This window comes from Perissodus microlepis, chromosome 23, assembly GCF_051167445.1.
Source record: "Perissodus microlepis isolate ML-2025 ecotype Zambia chromosome 23, ASM5116744v1, whole genome shotgun sequence".
NCBI lineage: Eukaryota > Metazoa > Chordata > Actinopteri > Cichliformes > Cichlidae > Perissodus > Perissodus microlepis.
In genome coordinates this window covers 16786902-16806878 of record NC_140482.1, presented here as the reverse complement: position 1 = coordinate 16806878, position 19977 = coordinate 16786902, and the positions used below count along the sequence as shown (strand labels likewise).

The following is a 19977-nucleotide window of genomic DNA, read 5'->3' as shown; positions in this document are numbered from 1 at the left end:
GCACACGGCTCCCCACTTACTCCCACCCCTCTACCTGAGACTACTTCAGGGTTCACTGGAGCTGTAGTACATATCAATAGCATTTCACAAATAATGACATAAACCTCAAAATACAAATAAAAAGGTTGTGCATTTAACTGACACACATCACATACCTTGCAGGCATTTGTATACACATTATTGAACACAGTGAACATTTGCATTTAACTATCAATATAAATGAACTATTTAAATAATGAGCTACTTATATAGCCAGGGCTACACCCTCCCCCTTCTGAATGTCTGAATGTCCCCATCAGACCTACTTTCATTAGGCCAGTTAAAATCTCACTAAAGAGTACTGGCTAGTGCATTAACATTTAGGGGTCAGGGTCGTAGCAAATCTGAATTACCATACCTCGGTAACTAATAGTCACAGGTTTGTCAGTGGGCCTTCCAGGTTCATCATAACTGAGGCGCAGAACAGGTCTCACTCTCCTTTTCATTTTGAGGTCATAGGGTGGGTCAGCACTCCCAACTGAGACACTAGGTGTAGGAACATCTCTCTCATCCAGCTCTTCAGCCACCACAGAGTCTTGGTGTTGCTGTGAACTTTCCTCCGTCTGATCTACTGCTACTGGGAGTTCTTCCCCCTGTTCCTCTACCTCGGACAATTCATGAACACTGGGATGATCACTTTCCATCTGGTCAGGAAGGCTCACAACCTCCTTTTGCTCAGCCCCCTCACTTCGAGGTTCAACACTGTCACGAAAGGCTAAAGGAGGTTCATAGTAGACACACTGTTCTTCAGACTCTGAGGACCAATCATCTTCGCTCAAATTTTCCAAATCTTGTGTCTGACTTTCCTGTTCACACCTTACTTGCTGTGCCCTGGTTCTTTGTCTCTTTGGTCGCGCTGTCTTTTCTGATGGAGCAGACATCCTGACCAGGTAACCAATGGGCAGCAGGTGATCCCTATGCACGGTCCTCACAATACCAGTTCCTCTCTCTGGTTTTACACGATACACAGGGAGATTGGGTAACTTGGTGATCACTATGTAAGGTAGTGAGTTCCATCTGTCTTGTAGTTTGTGCTTTCCTGTGAGACCGAGATTCCGAACCAGCACCCGATCACCTTCCTCAAGTGTCTGATTCCGGACTCTCGCATCATACAGTCTCTTGTTTCGTTCATTGTTCCTGGAAGCTACATCAGCGGCTAGCTGGTAAGCTTTTTGAAGTTCTTTTCTCATGTTAGCCACATACTGGTGGTGCTTTAAGTCATTTTCTTCATCTGACCCCACACCAAAACACAGGTCAATGGGTAGTCGCGCCTCTCTTCCAAACATGAGGAAGTAGGGCGAGTATCCTGTGGCATAATTTCTAGTGCTGTTGTAAGCATGTACTAGCTGGCTTATATGCTGGCTCCACTTTGGCTTTTTAGCTGGATCCAGGGTGCCCAACATTGCCAGCAAAGTACGGTTGAAACGCTCAGGCTGCGGGTCACCCTGAGGATTGTAGGGTGATGTTCGGGACTTACGAATGCCCAGCAGGGTCAATAGCTCCTTAATGAGCTTGCTCTCAAAATCTCTACCCTGGTCTGAGTGAATGCGAGCAGGCAATCCATAATGCACAAAGAACTTTTCAAAAAGGACTTTGGTAACAGTCAGTGCTTTCTGATCTTTTGTGGGAAATGCTTGAGCATACCTGGTGTAATGATCAGTGACCACCAGCACATTAGCTATACCTTTAGAGTCTGGCTCAATAGGAAGAAAGTCTATGCAGACCAGGTCTAGAGGGCCATTACTGGTGATGTGCTGTAAAGGGGCAGCTTTCTGTGAGATGGACTTCCTAGCTACACACCTTCCACAGTTCTGTATGTATGTTGCAACTTCAGATGCCACTCTGGGCCAGTAAAACCGGTCTTTAATGAGCTCTGTAGTTCGTTCTGTGCCCAGGTGACCAGCATCATCATGCACTGATTTTAGTACCATTGGCCGATACTTAGCAGGCAAGACAATCTGACTCACTTCTCGACCAGAGGGTCTTGTGGTGACTGTAGAGAAGGCCACGCTTAACCTTTAACTTGGATCTTTCTCGCATCAGCAACACAACATCTGGGTTTGCATGCGTAGAAGCTGAAACACTTTGGTTTCTCTCAACCTGAGGTTTCACTACACCTATAACTGGATCAGAGTCTTGGGCTTCTGACAGTTCTTTCAGGCTTAGCTATTCCAGCGGGTCCACTTCTATCTGGGTGAAGTTTGCATATAAAGCTGGAATGGCGTCTGGCGAAGCACCCAGCTGGTCGACAAATCTGGTGGTGCGTTGGTGAAAACCATCTGTAGTGATCCGACAACACAAAGCTTTTACCCCAGAGGGTGGGATATCCACCCATCCATCTGCTGTGTCTTGCGGACTCCTGGAGAGTGAGTCGGCATCCACATTTTCACGGCTTATATTGAATGCTGAAATCATAGGTGGAGAGTGCTGTTAGCCACCGATGACCTGTCGCATTCAACCTGGCAGTGGTCAGAACGTAGGTGAGTGGGTTATTATCAGTTCTCACTGTGAACTTAGCCCCATAAAGGTAGTCATGGAACTTCTCCATTACTGCCCATTTCAGAGCCAAAAACTCCAGTTGGTGAACTGGGTAGTTCCGTTCTGCATGACTCAACTTGCGGCTGACAAACGTTACCGGGCGGAGTCCTTCTGGGTACTCTTGGTTCAGGACTGCTCCTAGTCCGTCCAAACTTGCATCAACATGTAGAATGTATGGTTTGGCTGGATCAGCAAATGCCAAGACTGAAGCATGTGTGAGCTTGTAAACAATGCTCTGAAAGGCATCATCACAAGCTGGGGTCCACCAATCACCAAAAGGCTCGGCAACTCGAAAGCAGCTATTTTGCTTTCCTTTAGCGACACCTTTTTTGCTACCCTGTGCAGGAGGATATCCCTTGGTCAGTTCTGTCAACGGGCGGACTATGGCAGAGTAGTTCTCAATGAACCAGCGGTAGTATCCACAAAATCCGAGAAAAGATCTCAGGGATTTTAGATCAGTGGGTTTCTTCCAGTGGGTCACCGCACTCACTTTCTCAGGATCAGTGGCAACTCCAGAGGCAGAGACAATGTGTCCCAAGAACTTCACCTGGGGTTGGCAAAATTGGCACTTGTTAATTGAGACTTTGAGACCACATTCGTCCAGTCGGTCCAGGACTTTAAGTAGCCGTTCCTCGTGCTCCTCCAGTGTCCTGCCAAACACAATAAGGTCATCCAGATACACAAGGACTTGAATCAGGTTCATGTCTCCAACAGCTTTCTCCATTAACCTTTGGAAGGTTGCAGGCGCGCCAGTGATGCCTTGAGGCATCCTCTCAAACTGGAAAAACCCAAGAGGACAGATAAAAGCTGTTTTCTCTTTATCAGCCTCAGACATTTCCGCTAGCGGCTATGTTAGCAGCTGTGCTAGCGGCTGTGTTAGCAGTTGTGCTAGTGGCTGTGTTAGCAGTTAGCCCATTTTAAACAATAACATATGGTGCAAGTGTCAGACAAAATTCACATTTACCTCACAGTTGGGTACAACAGTTTTCCACTCCAGTTAACTATCCGTCAACCCGAAAATACGTCTGTCGCCCTTCTATAAACTCTGCGTTCACTCGACACTGTTCAGCTCTCGTCTCTCTCTCTTCCTGCAGAGTGCACACGGCTCCCCACTTACTCCCACCCCTCTACCTGAGACTACTTCAGGGTTCACTGGAGCTGTAGTACATATCAATAGCATTTCACAAATAATGACATAAACCTCAAAATACAAATAAAAAGGTTGTGCATTTAACTGACACACATCACATACCTTGTAGGCATTTGTATACACATTATTGAACACAGTGAACATTTGCATTTAACTATCAATATAAATGAACTATTTAAATAATGAGCTACTTATATAGCCAGGGCTACACCGAGTTAATCGGTTTGGCTGAGATTACAGCTGAATAAACGTCGAATAGAAAACTGATTAAACAGAAGTGTGATCGAGAATTTATGCCAGTTACCTGTTATATTTTAGATAGCAAGGACCAGACAGCTGAGTTTATGAAACTCCACTGAGACAGGTGGTGATGCAAATCTGAAGGCTAGACCGTCCAATTTCACCACAGCCGCTCAATTCCGGCCTACCCAGCCTTCGGAGGACCCGGCCCACGTAGAGCACAAAGGCCGGGTCCTCAGGAGGATACAGCCTATGAATCTGGACACAGCTTCAATGTGCACGGGGTCGTTATAGCAACATGGCCAAAAGTCCAGTGACTTGTTTGTATGCCACAAACACAACAATGGAGGACGTTGAGGTGGTGCATACCTACTGCTCGGTCTATGACATTTTGTCAGACTCAGGAACCATGTTGCCAGGTTTCAGAAATTGTGCATATAATTGTTGTTAAGGAGTCACTCTCATGACTCAAAGAGTGACACCACTGACAGGCCAATCGGTGGCATGCAGTCTGCTGACATCACATTTTCAGGTTGATTCAGATCGCTTTGAACCCAGGCCAAGCAGGTACTAAAAAAGTACCTGGTACCAGGTTCTACTACCTAATGTAAAATCCTAAAAACCAAGTCGGGTCAAGCAGAGCCGAGTAGGTACTAGTAGAAGCGAGACAAATGTGGTATGACTCAGTCTTTGAATGTTAGAGTGCAGAAGTGTAAAGACTTAGAGAGTGCGTCCCATCCCAGAGTCCTACTGCAAGAAACTTATAAATAATTGGAAGATGCTGCCCACAGATTCTGTCCATTATGATATTATTCCCATGGAAATGACCCAACCTCTGCAAACGGTGCTATGTAAAAATCGGCTGCTAAACCTGTTAAAATGTGGGCTGGTTCTTCAAATAACAAGTGGCTCTGTACCAGCACTGTGTTGATGACAAAGAGTGAGTAGACTGGTAGGGAGTGTTTTTTTTTAAATGAAACATTTCATAGGGGACCTAATTACTATGATAACTAAAGTAGTCCAGTCTTTTTTCAGAATACCAAGAAATGTGATGCTGTTTTTCACCCAATCCTGTGTTTGTTAGAGGGATATCTCAAATATCTGCCAGTGCATAGATGGCCTTGGTACACCAAGCCAAGGAACAATTGATTAGCTACTGGTGTTTCAGATTGAGATTTGGGATTTCTGCCATCAGATGAAGTTTTAGCCTTACCTGCAAACCTTACAAAATAAATCTGTGCATGCACTTGCAGTGGCAGGAAGACAGAGTCTGGATGTTTTCTGTTAGTAGAACAAATGAAGAGTTTTGGTCTTTTTTTCTGCAGTGAAAATGCACAATTGGAATTACATGACGGTCGCTAGTTGTCTTTAAAAAAAAACAACAACTAGTACATTTCTTACATTTTCTTTTCTAGTCTTTTGATTTCAAACTTTCTCGTCTTGCTACTTGTCTGTGCACCGTTTCATCAAAGTTGGCCCACTTCTCCAAAAACTTCCCAGCGAGGAGAGATAATGATGGCAGAACTCCGGCTGCCTCTAGGCAATGGTGTGCAACCATATACACATACACACACTGGGTGCCTAAACCACACATGGCATATTTGCTCTTAACAACCCTTCAGGGAAAAAACACACACACACACACACACACACACGCATGATGAGGTAAACTGATGCAATCTAACTGAAAGTGTCGATTCAGCAGGAAAAAAATGCACTGACAAGAAATAAAGTATCATCCACCGTTTCCATGTTTCCACAGCGTGTGTGAGATAGCAGATAGGAACTGGTGATAGTTTTCCGCTGCCATCACACTACTTCCATAAACATTTTTCGTCACTCTTGCTATCTGATTGCCATGGTAATCTCTACACCTGTCATGTGCAGACACACACACACCGACACGGTCACAGCCCCAAATTAGTTCAAGCCTTCCTGGTCGAAAAACAGCACATGTCGATGATTTTCTCCTCCGGCAGCAGCTTTCGCTCTTTTTAGACTTTCAGAAACATCCTGTTTTCTTCGTGTAATTATGACAATTTCCGAATTGTAAATGTGCACCTAAATTTTGTCACTGCGAGGAAGAAACACACCCACAAAGCTAATTATAGCATGTGTGAGGACATCTTGTCCTCTGATCTCACCCCTCTTAAATATTATAAACAGCAGCTGTTGGTGATGAGCCTCCTGCATACTTATCTCCACTGCACGAGTCATTCAGGGAGTTTAATGTACTTCATGTTCTCAGAGAAACCTTAGATCTAAATGCAAAGGCAGAATAATTATTGCCTGTCATGGTTTACTTTAAACTGGCTTTCCCTTTGTTTGATTCGATGAAATGAACCTGCAAATGTTTTCTTACATTTGAAACTATGAATGGAGAGAGAGGTGTGGCTGTGACACAGTGATGAATGACGTCATAAGGGAGGCTGAATGAAGTACTCTTCCTGATTGAACCTTTGCTAAGCTACATTAAATATCTTAAGCCCACAGTTCCAACAGAAGTAGATTAAATAATGACAGGCACAAAATCCTTCTTTTAAGTTTTACAGTAATGATAAGTATACAGGATTAGTTCGTGCTCTAGTTTAAGCTCATTCATGCGTACTCCCTCTGAGTATTTGCTATGTGACTTGAAAGCGGCGTATAGCAGGGGTTAAGTGGTTTTTAAAAGCGCAGTTGTTTCGCTGGGTAGATGCAGTAACGTTATCTCTGGTTTGGATTGCTGATGTTGTGCTTCATCAGGGGACATCATTATGCGATTATTGCGCTGTTGAATTTAGCCATGTTAGCATTGTAATGCTGTTTTTTCTTTCTCTAAAATTACAATAATATTTTCTTAAAAATAATATTTTTGCAAATTTTAACATTTATTTTCATGTAATCTAATCTGATGCTTTATTTATTCAGAAATGTATTTGGATGTCTTTAAAGCGTTAAGGCATTATAAACCTGCACAGGTCTTTATGTTTTTTTCTTCAGTGTGAAGCACATTGAGTTTACATTTAATAAAAATTGCCATTGCAAAATGGACTCAACAATTAACAATTTATAGATAGAAATATGCTTTCAGTCTTTAATGAAACTGGAATGCATTTCATTAACCATGTACAAAAATAGACACGTAACATTTGCATCTACTCTCCTCTCTTTTTCCATTTGAATTACTTTCTATTAAAAGCTTCATTCTATCTTTGTGTTTAATTTATGTTAAACTCTGACTTCATTATTTTTGACAAGTGCAGCATAGCTCAGTAAACAGTAGTTTATTTTTTCATGCAGCATTTAGCTGCACTGAATACTAACAAAAGAACCGTATACGTTAATCTGTTTTTACATATAGCCTACAACAAAATTCCCTGCTAGTCCGGTATTATATAAGTGCAGCTCGGTGTTTGGTGTTTGACTGTGAAAAAAAAAGCAAAAACGTTGTTCAACGCTGGGGATAAAATTCACAAAAATAATTGGAGAACAGAACAAAAGAAATCTTATAAAATAAACAGACAAAATAGTCATAATAATCTTTTTAATATCTCGCATGATGTTTATATGCCTTAATCTTACATTTTACATAATTTAAATCTCATCATACACTATAAACAGATCCCTAAACCCTCCTCTGTGCATCTATAAACCTTTTGCACTAGTACTTAACATTTGATACTTTATTCATACCTGATGACGCATAAGTCAGTATTTTTATACTTGAATTTATTTAGTTGTCTATTTTTGCCATTATTTTTCTCAGGTTATTATTAATATATGAATGAGGCGGCCTTTTTTATATGCCGGTTTACATGAGATTACAGTAGATTGTTATGTAACCCCTTGCACGTGCTCGCTACATTAAAGTGAAGCAGCCTGGTGATTCATTGCACACATGGATAACTAAATGGCAGAAAGTCAGAGCAGGGAATGAAGCGTTACGTAACATGAATCAAGCACACACATGTGTATGATCAAGTAAACTGGGCGAAAAAATCCCTCATTCATTCACTGAAGATCTGGCATGTTCGTGTGTGTATGATTTGGTGTATTAGTGTGCGATCACGCGAGCACATCCAACTCTGACTGGCAGATTACTTGCAGTGAAATGTCAGCTGCCCACACCATGCAACATGCTGTGCTGCTGCTGTGTGTGCGTGTGTGTGTGTGTGAGCGCTTCATTCACAAGAGCACGCGATAGAGTGACAGGCAGACAGACAGATGGGAGGAGGGCTGCAGAGACAGTAGGGAGGGAAAAATCAATACATAATTTCAAAACAAGTTCACTTTTTCATCATATTTAACTGATACTCTGATGCGATATGGATTAATGCGTGACACAGATCTATTCCTCATTAAACTCAAAGAGCCAGTAATAATAAAAAAGGGTTGAAAATTTCTGCAAATCCTGCCCTGATCGACTGAATGAGCTCACAACAAATTTGCCTTTTCCTAGAACAGTACTGCAGTCACATGTATATGCTTCTTTTTCATATTTGAGGCTGATAAAATACATTGACGTACTCTCATCAGCCACTCTAATATCTACACTTTCCTACTGCTACTGTCAGAACTGCTTTAAATCTTCATGGCACAGTTTCAACAAGGTGCTGGAAAACTTCCTCAGAGACCTTGATCCATGTTGACATAATAGCATCACAGTTGGTGCAGATATTTTGGGTGTTCATCCATGATGAGAATCTCCTGTTCCATGAAAACCAACGTGTGCCGAGAAAATATCCCCACACCATTTCACTACCAACACCAGCCTGTTAAAACAAGGCAGGATGGATCCACAATTTCATCTTGAAAACTGCAGCAGACCAGGCAACATTTTTACGGTCGTTTTTTTTTTCCAGTTTTGGTGAGCCTGTGTGGAATGTAGTCTGTGGTGTTTCGTTTTATATAGACCATCTGCTTCAAGGCTTTCAGAGATGCTCTTCGGCATCCTTGGTTGTAAAAAGTGGGTGTTTCAGTTACTGCTAAATTCTCATCAGATGTTTGGCCCCTCTCTCCTGCCATCAACCCCCCCCCCCCCCCCCCCCCCCCCCCCCCCACACACACACACACACACACTTTGGGAACCACTGCTCTAGAGGGAGGGAAAATCCCAGCAGATCCAGAAGTTTGAATTCTCAAACCAGCCCCTCCAACAACACCAACAACCATACCAAGTTCAAAGTCACTTAAATCACCTTTCTTCCTATTCTAAACTTCAGGAGGTTGTCTTGACCTAGCTAAATGTCACAGCAGTGTCACACCAATGTGACTGGTTGATAATGAGTAGCTGAAAAGGTATATATAACACTACACAACATTACATAATTATTACAGTCAAAATTAAAAAAGGAAAAAAATCATCAAGGCTCGGCTTATCTCAGTGATCACAAAATACACAGAGGATGCCACACCTGCGTTTCAGTTACCAATTAACGTTAGTATATTTAAACTAAAGGTGGGGAGGCCTGGCAACAAAGAAACAAAAAGGTGTAAGGTGAAATGCCACACAATGGGCTGCAGGACCCACAACTTCCTTCCTGAGAATAATGAGCTCAGAAAACAAAAATAACCAATAAAGCTTTCAACCTGGAAGGAAAGGAAAAAAAATCTTTACAAGGAAGCAGGGAAACGAGAGTGCGGCAGAAATGAAGAAAAGGGTGGGTAGCAGTTACAGTCACTGTTATTAAGTGAGAGAAATACAAAAAACAATGTTAGCAAATGACTCAGATAACCACACAAGCAAATGGATCGATCTACAGGGAGTGCAGAATTATTAGGCAAATGAGTATTTTGTCCACATCATCCTCTTCATGCATGTTGTCTTACTCCAAGCTGTATAGGCTCGAAAGCCTACTACCAATTAAGCATATTAGGTGATGTGCATCTCTGTAATGAGAAGGGGTGTGGTCTAATGACATCAACACCCTATATCAGGTGTGCATAATTATTAGGCAACGTCCTTTCCTTTGGCAAAATGGGTCAAAAGAAGGACTTGACAGGTTCAGAAAAGTCAAAAATAGTGAGATATCTTGCAGAGGGATGCAGCAGTCCCAAAATTGCAAAGCTTCTGAAGCGTGATCATCGAACAATCAAGTGTTTCATTCAAAATAGTCAACAGGGTCGCAAGAAGCGTGTGGAAAAACCAAAGCGCAAAATAACTGCCCATGAACTGAGAAAAGTCAAGCGTGCAGCTGCCAAGATGCCACTTGCCACCAGTTTGGCCATATTTCAGAGCTGCAACATCACTGGAGTGCCCAAAAGCACAAGGTGTGCAATACTCAGAGACATGGCCAAGGTAAGAAAGGCTGAAAGACGACCATCACTGAACAAGACACACAAGCTGAAACATCAAGACTGGGCCAAGAAATATCTCAAGACTGATTTTTCTAAGGTTTTATGGACTGATGAAATGAGAGTGAGTCTTGATGGGCCAGATGGATGGGCCCGTGGCTGGATTGGTAAAGGGCAGAGAGCTCCAGTCCGACTCAGACGCCAGCAAGGTGGAGGTGGAGTACTGGTTTGGGCTGGTATCATCAAAGATGAGCTTGTGGGGCCTTTTCGGGTTGAGGATGGAGTCAAGCTCAACTCCCAGTCCTACTGCCAGTTTCTGGAAGACACCTTCTTCAAGCAGTGGTACAGGAAGAAGTCTGCATCCTTCAAGAAAAACATGATTTTCATGCAGGACAATGCTCCATCACACGCGTCCAAGTACTCCACAGCGTGGCTGGCAAGAAAGGGTATAAAAGAAGAAAAACTAATGACATGGCCACCTTGTTCACCTGATCTGAACCCCATTGAGAACCTGTGGTCCATCATCAAATGTGAGATTTACAAGGAGGGAAAACAGTACACCTCTCTGAACAGTGTCTGGGAGGATGTGGTTGCTGCTGCACGCAATGTTGATGGTGAACAGATCAAAACACTGACAGAATCCATGGATGGCAGGCTTTTGAGTGTCCTTGCAAAGAAAGGTGGCTATATTGGTCGCTGATTTGTTTTTGTTTTGTTTTTGAATGTCAGAAATGTATATTTGTGAATGTGGAGATGTTATATTGGTTTCACTGGTAAAAATAAATAATTGAAATGGGTATAAATGGGTATATATTTGTTTTTTGTTAAGTTGCCTAATAATTATGCACAGTAATAGTCACCTGCACACACAGATATCCCCCTAAAATAGCTAAAACTAAAAACAAACTAAAAACTACTTCCAAAAACATTCAGCTTTGATATTAATGAGTTTTTTGGGTTCATTGAGAACATGGTTGTTGTTCAATAATAAAATTATTCCTCAAAAATACAACTTGCCCAATAATTCTGCACTCCCTGTATGTGTTTCAATCTTCAGATGAATCCCATGATTGTGCCGAAAAGTTTGACCACATGGTACATAAAATAAGATCAAAGCACAGCAGATGAATTATTTAATCAGAGTTAATGATTTATTAACTTTACTATATAAGTTAGTAATAGATTAACTTCCTTAAATCCACACATTGGTAGATGGAATAGGAACAAAGTGAACAGAAAGTTAAACAGAGTGTGATGACAGATGCTGGTGACATTTTGTTCTTTTGTAATCTCACCATCATGTCCCTAATCCCAGATACACTCAAACTGCTTCAAAGTTGCTCTGAAAACTCATTGTACTGACTCTATTGTCTAGCTTCATATTTACACCTGTCATTGCCGTGTCATTACTCACATGGTGAGTGCGTACCTGTTCCCCAACAGGAGTGTCTCGTCCTTTGGGAGTGTGGTACAGTGTCACGCTCCTCTCCGAATGCTAATTTGTGCACGAATATGTGCATGATTGATAGAATGATAAGTAGAATAGCCAGAAGTGTGTGTCTGTGTGTGTGTCTGGTTGTAGTGGGCTGTCCTTCCTCAGCCCTCCCCACCACAGTAAATCCAGCTCTCTGGCTCTGACATCATTAAGAGGCTAAGACCAGTCCCCGGGGCCCCAGAGAGAAATCCACGTTCCTCAGTGTGTGCATGCATTATGTGTATTCTGCTTTTTTGTTCTCTGTCCTAATTCAAATTCATGGCCATGCTGTTTCTTACGTGTGGCCTGTGAAATGATCCAGCAGAGCAGTAAGTGAGGTGGAAATCTGAAATTCAGTTGCAGCAGAAACTGAAATCTGAAATAATTTTACTTTGCATCCAGGTCCATATTGTTCCCTTGAGGCTCACGTTGTCAATCCATTTTAATTCCTGTGTGTATGCGTGTGTCCAAGAAATCCATCTGCTCTCCCCTTGTTAAGATCAGCCTCAGAGGGACCCTTGAGCACAAATCCTCCCCTTCTTGCGCTCATTTACCAGACGTAAATGAAGGGAGAAGCATCAGCTTCAGTATGCGAGTCCATCTCATGTCTTACAGTCTGTATATTTTTTAGTTATTACATTTGTAAAAAAAAAAATAAAATCACAAAAAAACACTGAAAACAAGTTGATTTCTAAAACACCTCTGATGTATAGTGATTGTCCAGTTATAGCTTAGCAACACTAGATTTACTAAACCTGCGCAAATTTGCGTAACTTCCCTAAACCCAACACCTACTAGAATTACTGGCTTTTTTATTTTCTGGTGCAAGTCCCGAGGTGTTAATCACCCCTGCTGAGAGTTTCACAGGTCGTCAGCTCGTTTCTCCTCCAGCTTTTGTTGTGCAAACCACCCATTATCCTTGAGGCCTGGCACATTTGCATTTGCTCACTCAGAGTAGCTCAGATCCAAGCCAAGCCAAACCTCTGTGTTACAACCTTCAGAAATTCCTGCCATATCGATACAAAAGACACACATTCACAATATATGGGTACACAAGTCTGTTTTATTTCAAAGTGTTTCAAACTTTACAGCGTTTGCAGACCCAGTGTTCATCATCCCTGCATTTGGCACAGGTGAATTTCTGACATGATGCACAGGTAAACCTGCTGCGATTCCTGTTGCAGCTCTCTTGCACCTGGCACTGCGTTGTCTTTCCAGTCCCTGGCACAGCAGCTGTAGCAGCTTCAGCAGCCTGTGCTAATATTTCCTTGTGCTGCATGAATCGGCAACGAAGTTCCTGAGCTAGAAGACTCAGAAACAATCTTCTTTTGCCTGTCCACCCTGTACATGCCTTGTACAAAATGTAGGCATTCCCCGCCGCCAGGTCCAGCATATTGTAGAAAACTGCTACTGGCCACCTGCGTGTTGCTGCTCTTACGGAATACATCCGCGCAAGTTGAGGAAGTTGACGCCAGACTTTATTCACCATGCCCAGTAACGTTGTTTTGCGCTGCAGCAGTTTGTGCGACAGTGACAGTGAAGTAAAGAAATTGTCCGTTGTGACGTTTCTCCCATCATCCAAAAACGGCTCCATCAGTTTCATGACCACGTTCTCTGCCAGCCTCTCTCCCTTCTGACGACTGGGGTCCTTTCCCAAGTAAGGAGATGCACTGCAGACATATTTGGTGTCCAAGTCTGTGGCCATCCAGAACTTGATCCCAAATTTGTCTGGCTTTGTTGCAGTATACTGTGTGAATGGACAACGAACCTTGGTAGGGAACAACTGTTCATCTATGGTCATGTGTTCTCCTGGAGTGAAACTCTTAGCACAGTTCTCGTTGAAGCGTGTCCAGATGTCAGAGATCGCCGCAAATTTGTCTGTTTTCACCCGTTCTGCCCGCGTGTCCTTGTCATCAAATCGAAGGTGTTGCATAATTGAAATGAATCTATCTCGGGGCATTGTCTCTTTGATTACTGGCACCAGAAATCTTTCTGACCAGCAATCCACAATGGCACCAACGGGACACATGATTGCTCTTACAAACAGGATCGAAATGAATGCCATCAGTTCATGAACTGACAAATTCCAGTCCGGCTCTGTTCTGCGGGCTTGATGTACCATACACTCTCTGATGGTGTGCAGCATTCCCACGTCTAACAGGCAAAGGAAGCTTTGGAGCACACTTGTAATTTTACGCTGTTGGAAGATAAACAAATAGAGAATGGTAAATTTACATGAACCTTACTCTAAATGGGTTTATATAAATATCATATGTAATATGGCAATGACAAACCTTAGCAGACTCTGTGGGTCCAGCTTGCGCAGTGAAGCACGAGCGATTTGCTCCTGCACTGGGCATTCCATTGTCCTCCTCTACCCACACAGTGCTGTCTTTTGCCGTCCGGCTCAGACAGGGCTTCCCAGTACCACGGGGCCTCTTCCGAGGAGGTATGTTGGGTTCTTGTTCCATCTCCTTTTTAGATTCTTCTGAGGAGGTATCAGTGGCCTGCTGGACAAATGAAACCTCTCCTCCATCAGAATCTGCTTTGTCCATTTCCTGAAGCAAGGCCAAAGCCTGTTGCGCAGAGAGGTTCTTCCTGCGTGGCAGTGATACGGAGGCCATCCTGATGTGCGTTCTCAGAAATGCGAAGAAGAAATGATTCTCCCTCCTGGTCGGTCTGCTTTTATGCACAGCATTGTGCTGTAGTCAAGCAATGCCACTCCTACACATACACAAATCTCTCCTGGTTGGGGGAGGGTGTTTTGCACAACAAAAGCAGGAGAACAATGGACCTGAAGGCCTGTGAAAATCTCAGCGGGGTGCTAGCACTAGAATTACTCAGCCTTTTTTTCCTGCTGTAAGTCCCTACTACTACATTTACTAACCCTGCGCAAATTTGCGTAAATTCCCTGAACCTAACACCTCCTAGCACCCTGCTGAGAGGCCTTCAGCTCCATTGTAGGGTTGTAACACGGATTTTTCTCTTGCCTTGGATCTGAGCTACTCTGAGTGAACAAATGCAAATGTTCCAGGCCTCAAAGATAATGGGTGGTTTGCACAACAAAAACAGGAGGAGAATCGAGCTGATGACCTGTGAAAATTTCAGCAGTGGTGATTAACACCTCGGGACTTCCACCAGAAAATAAAAAAGTCAGTAATTCTAGTAGGTCTTACCGGTAGGTTCAGGGGATTTACGCAAATTTGCGCAGGGCTAATAAATCTAGTAGTAGGGACTTGCACCAGGAAAAAAAAGGCTCAGTAATTCTAGTGTTAGCAAGCCTAACTAGGTACAGCAAACCCGTAACTCTTCAGATTTTGCACATGTGCAGTTTTTGTGAATGGGGGACAAGTTTGATCCTCAACATTTCATGCGGTTGAAGGATTCTTGGTTTGGTTTTTCTTTCCAGAACTAAACATATGTGCAAAAAGTATATATACATCCCTGTAATGTGAGCAAGTGTGAGCACCTCTATAAAAGCAGAAGTTTAACACAATTCCAAGGTGAAAAGACATCATCTGTGATCTTAGAAAAGCAATCGCTTCTGCCTATCTAGGAAGGGTTTGGCTATAAGGCCAAATTTGAAGACTATCAATCTACAGCGAGAAAGACTGTTTACAAGTGGAAAACTTGGTGGCCATGATCAGACTGTGCAATTCTTAGAGAAACTGCAAAAGATGCAAGAGCTACATCTGAGACTCTACAGGCCTCAGTTAGCATGTTAAAGCACTTAACAGTATAATTAGAAAAAGACTGAATAAATATGGGTTGTTTGGAAGAATTGGAGAAAGCCTCCTCACTCTAAAAAAGAAATGGCAGCAAAGCTTAAATTTGCAAAGCTGCATCTGAGCAAACCACAAGACTTTGGAAACAATGTCCTTTGAACAGATGAGACTAAAGTGGAAATGTTTGGCCATAATGCACAGCACCATGTATGGAGAAACCCAAATATAGCATACCAACACAGTGGAGGAGGAATGATGATTGGGCCTTGTTTTACAGCCAGGGAACCTTAGCACCTTGAGTCACCATGAGCTTCTCTGTATACCAAAGTATTCTAGAGTCAAATGTGAGTCTAACAGCTAAGGCACAGCAGCAAATCTATAGCAGAATGACGGAAAAAGAAAAGAATCAAGGTGTTGTAATGAACCAATCAAAGTCCAGACCTCAGCCTGAGTGAAATGCTGTGGTGTGCAACCTTAAGAGAGCTGTGCATAAACAAATTACTGCAAACCTCAATGAATTCCTCTGCAATGATATGAGCGACTGATAAAGACATACAGAAAACAGTGAATTCACATTACTGCTGCTAAAAGTGGCTCTACAGGCTCTACAAGCTACTAAATCATGGGATGGACTAAACAGTGAACATGGGGGTCCCATGGAAACCTTCCTTGTCCCATGACTGTAGCTACAGAGGCAGTATGCTTTATCTTTTACATCTGAAGTTCTCAGTGAGTAAAAACCTGTACTGTGAACACTTCTGGGGCAAACCGACTTACTTACTTGCTAAAATTGCTGTACTGTCAGGTCAGGATATTCCTCAAGTTTACTGTGCTGAAGCTGAGCTATAAGAACAGAAACTTCTGGTCAGCAAATGCCAGCTCAAACTTGGATTTAACCACTCTGTGTTCAGATACCTGGAGTTTGCACACTGTTTCAGTCTCTTATTTAAAGCTTTTTGATGCAGCTCACCACGCCAACACTGCACACCTCCTGCTGTCTTCACAAAGTCAGAATTTTTATTTTGTTTCCCTTTATCTCACTCGCACAACCATGCTAGAGTTACGGACAGTACACCTCAACTATTATGCATGAGACCTTGTTGCTAGGCAACACTGGCCTATGTCAGAATGTCTTTACATGCAAGATCAGACTGTGCATTTTTTTTTAAGTAGTATTTTTGCAAAAGTTTTGCAGACCAGTTTGATTGGTGGTTTATCAGAAGAGGCATGTGAAGGTGGAGATGAGGATATCTGTGTGTGTGTGTGTGTGTGTGTGTGTGTGTGTGTGTGTGTGTGTGTGTGTGTGTGTGACTCATTGTACATTACATAATTTTGAAGCTGAAGGAAGTGACAGGTGGGGCGGGACAATGTGGTGTTTATATTTTGAACAGTGAAAACTGTCCATCTAATCCTCATGTTAAGCTTCAGAGCTGAACTCGAAGCACCACATGTCCTCACATTTGGATGTTACGCCCTAGAATAAAACAACACTATGTGACACGATCAAGGCTTTAAACCTGCAGCATCAAAAGTATTAAATCTAAATATACTGTTAAACACGTTTTAACGTTACTAAAAAGAAACATTTCTTTTATAAAATGTTTTTATATGTGTGTATATATATATATATATACACATATACATATATACATATATATATATTTTATACTGTATATTTTTAAAGCTTGAAACAAATACAGTTCACAATGGATTTTTTAAAAGGTTGACACTAATAATAATGCAGGGATGTCCTGAGCGAAGCTGACTTTGATCTTAACTTGGTCAGACCAGTGAAAAAGCATGATAAATGTGTTAAATCGGGCGATCGTGGCTCAAGAGTTGGCAGTTCGTCTTGTAATCAGGAGGTTGCCGGTTCGAGCCCCGGCTCCGACAGTCTCGGTCGTTGTGTCCTTGGGCAAGACACTTCACCCGTTGCCTACTGGTGGTGGTCAGAGGGCCTGGTGGCGCCAGTGCCCGGCAGCCTCCCCTCTGTCAGTGCGCCCCAGGGCGGCTGTGGCTACAATGTAGCTTGCCATCACCAGTGTGTGAATGTAGTGTAAAGCGCTTTGGGGTCCATAGGGACTAAGTAAAGCGCTATACAAATACAGGCCATTTACCATTTTAAAATTAGGTTCTGGTAGTCCATTAACCCTACTGTCATGTAATTTTAAACTATAAAGTTTTCATTAATTCACAGAAAATGTCCTTTTTTTTCCCCTGTGGACTCACTGTAAGAAAAAGAAAATCTGACTTTTCAATAGTCAAAAAACAGGAAATCTTCTGTAATTTAATTGTTTATCTATTGGTTAATTACTTTGGTGTAATATGAATGGAAATAGGGGGAGGGGGTAAATTTGGAAAATACATAAAACTTATAAAAATACAGTTAAAAGTAAACATCTATGCACTCCACATTTTCTAAAGCTGTCCACTGAGCCAGATGAGAGTCTTGGTTGGGGCGATCCTGGCCATTGGGCCTTATGTTTGACACCCCTGATATAAAAGAACAAATGATCTCAAATAATATAAGCAGACCACAAGGCGACTGCTGTTGTGATTTTGCACTATATTAAAAAAAATTGATTGAATTGAATTTGAACATGAAATCTGTATAACTGTATAACAGTATAAATGTTTGGTGAAAATAATACTTGGTCATGCTGACTCACGCGAAAGGTCACTTTTCACAGGAAAACATAAATAATTTTAAACAGTACCTATTTCCAGCTCTATTTTGTTTGAGGGGAGATCCACTAGAGTAGCTTTGCATCAATCACTATTCAAAATTATCTTGACTTATGTTTTACAAGGCCTCACTTGATCCTCTGTGGCGAAACAAGGTTTTTAACCTTCTTTTAAAGGCACCTTGCTGTGGAAGCCAACTTTCCTTTGATTGGCTGGGTTTGAACATCAAGTGGGTGGGGCTTCTGTGATATGTCCCTGAGATGACCGTAGTGAGAACATCCGGACTCTAGGTACCCTTTAAGTGTTTTAATGCTTCATTTCACCTGGTGATTTTGCTATTGATTCATTTTATCATTCCTACAGGTTTTAGGATTAACACACATGTTAAATGAGGGTGAAAACTGGCCTCTTGTATGCCATACATAAGTCTGGTATGTCCACAGTTTACCTTTAAGGTGATAATAATCATTTCATTTTATGTTCTGCAAAGGTAATCAATGTCTGTAACTGAAAAAAACAGAACCTTAACCTAAAATAAACCTACTTTAACCTAAAATTCATCTGCCCTTGACCTGCAGTTTGCTACATTAAGATTTAAATAGATGGAAGTCCTGTGAATAATATAGCAAAGTACCATCCGGCTGTAGTTAGGTCAATGGGGGATTAGTCCAGTGGGAGGTGGTGTTGCTTTGGATTGGAGTGGGCGTGCTCAGTTTCTCTTTCTCAGTGACCATTTAGCTATCGGTAAGCATTTCACGGCGCTTGTATAAATATGCATGTTGTCACATGTGGGTGACTGGAAGAGCTGGACAGATTTACGTTTGTTTTCATCAAATTTTATCAGTCACAGGCCCTCTGTCCCCCATCCCCGTCGCTCATCACCCTCTCTCTCTCTTCTTCTTTCTATTCCCGTTACTCTGTGGTCCACTGTTAACACAGGTCTCGTTGTGTGTGTGTGTGTGTGTGTGTGTGTGTGGTGTACCCTGGTAGTTTTCCATGAGGGAAGGTTGTGAGGGCCCCAGGGGAAAGTCTTTACAGAGGGGAGGAGTCAGCATAGGAATTCTGTGTGTGTGTGTGTGTGTGTGAGAGAGAGAGAGAGAGAGGTAAAATGATTATGATAATGAAGAGGAATGGGGGATGTGGGGGAAGTTACAGGTGTATGCACGTGTGTGTGTGTGTGTGTGTGTGTGTGTGTGTGCACGCATGTTTGAATGAACTCCTACTAAGAAATAACTAGCAGGAGAGTGAAAAAAAGAAAGCTCTAGAGTACAAAGGGCATCTTGAGTGTGTGTCCTTCTCGTGTGCAGTGTCAGGAACTGAGATGGTATTGTACAAAAGGTGAATAGCAGCTGGGTAGGAGAGACTTTAAGAAAATGGAAGACAGATAAGAGCTTCTTGAAGGAGAGTGAAATCAAGACAGAAAAAGTGGGGAAATGAAGACAAGGAAATCCTTTGTTGTGAGATGCCTGTGTCCTTTCGAAGGACAAGATGACATTCCAGTACCGTCATGTGACAAGTCTCCTCCTCTCTTGTCTGTTCGGCTCCTCCTTTCCGACGTTATCTTGTCCCTCCCCTGACATTTTCCTCTGCTCTTAGCTTCTCCCAGCAAGTTGCCTTTCTTTGTCCACTGTGGTGAAGGAGAGGTTAATGAGAAGGTGAGAGACTTTTAAGTGTATAAGGCCGATTCCAGAAAGGTTGTGAGGCTGTGTAAAATACAAATAAAAACTGAATTTAATGATTGAAAAAAATGTTGTGAACCCACATTTTTATTCACATCAGAACATAGAAAACGTGTCATTTTAAGAAAAAAAAAAAGGTCATTTTGAATTTTATGGGAGCAATCTCAAAAA

General features: G+C 42.3%; 2 protein-coding genes across 2 annotated transcripts in view; one reads left to right on the top strand and one right to left on the bottom strand.

Moving 5' to 3' along the window:
- Positions 1–19977, top strand: part of LOC146361106 (sodium/potassium-transporting ATPase subunit alpha-1-like) — a 69367-nt gene that overhangs the window by 12665 nt on the left and 36725 nt on the right. The window lies entirely within an intron of this gene.
- Positions 12760–14415, bottom strand: LOC146361107 (uncharacterized). The gene is made up of 2 exons (XM_084922454.1): positions 14012–14415; positions 12760–13914 (listed from the first exon to the last, which is right to left on the bottom strand). Exons 1-2 carry the CDS (start codon positions 14339–14341, stop codon positions 12796–12798), a joined length of 1449 nt encoding a protein of 482 aa, XP_084778580.1. The 5' UTR covers positions 14342–14415; the 3' UTR covers positions 12760–12795.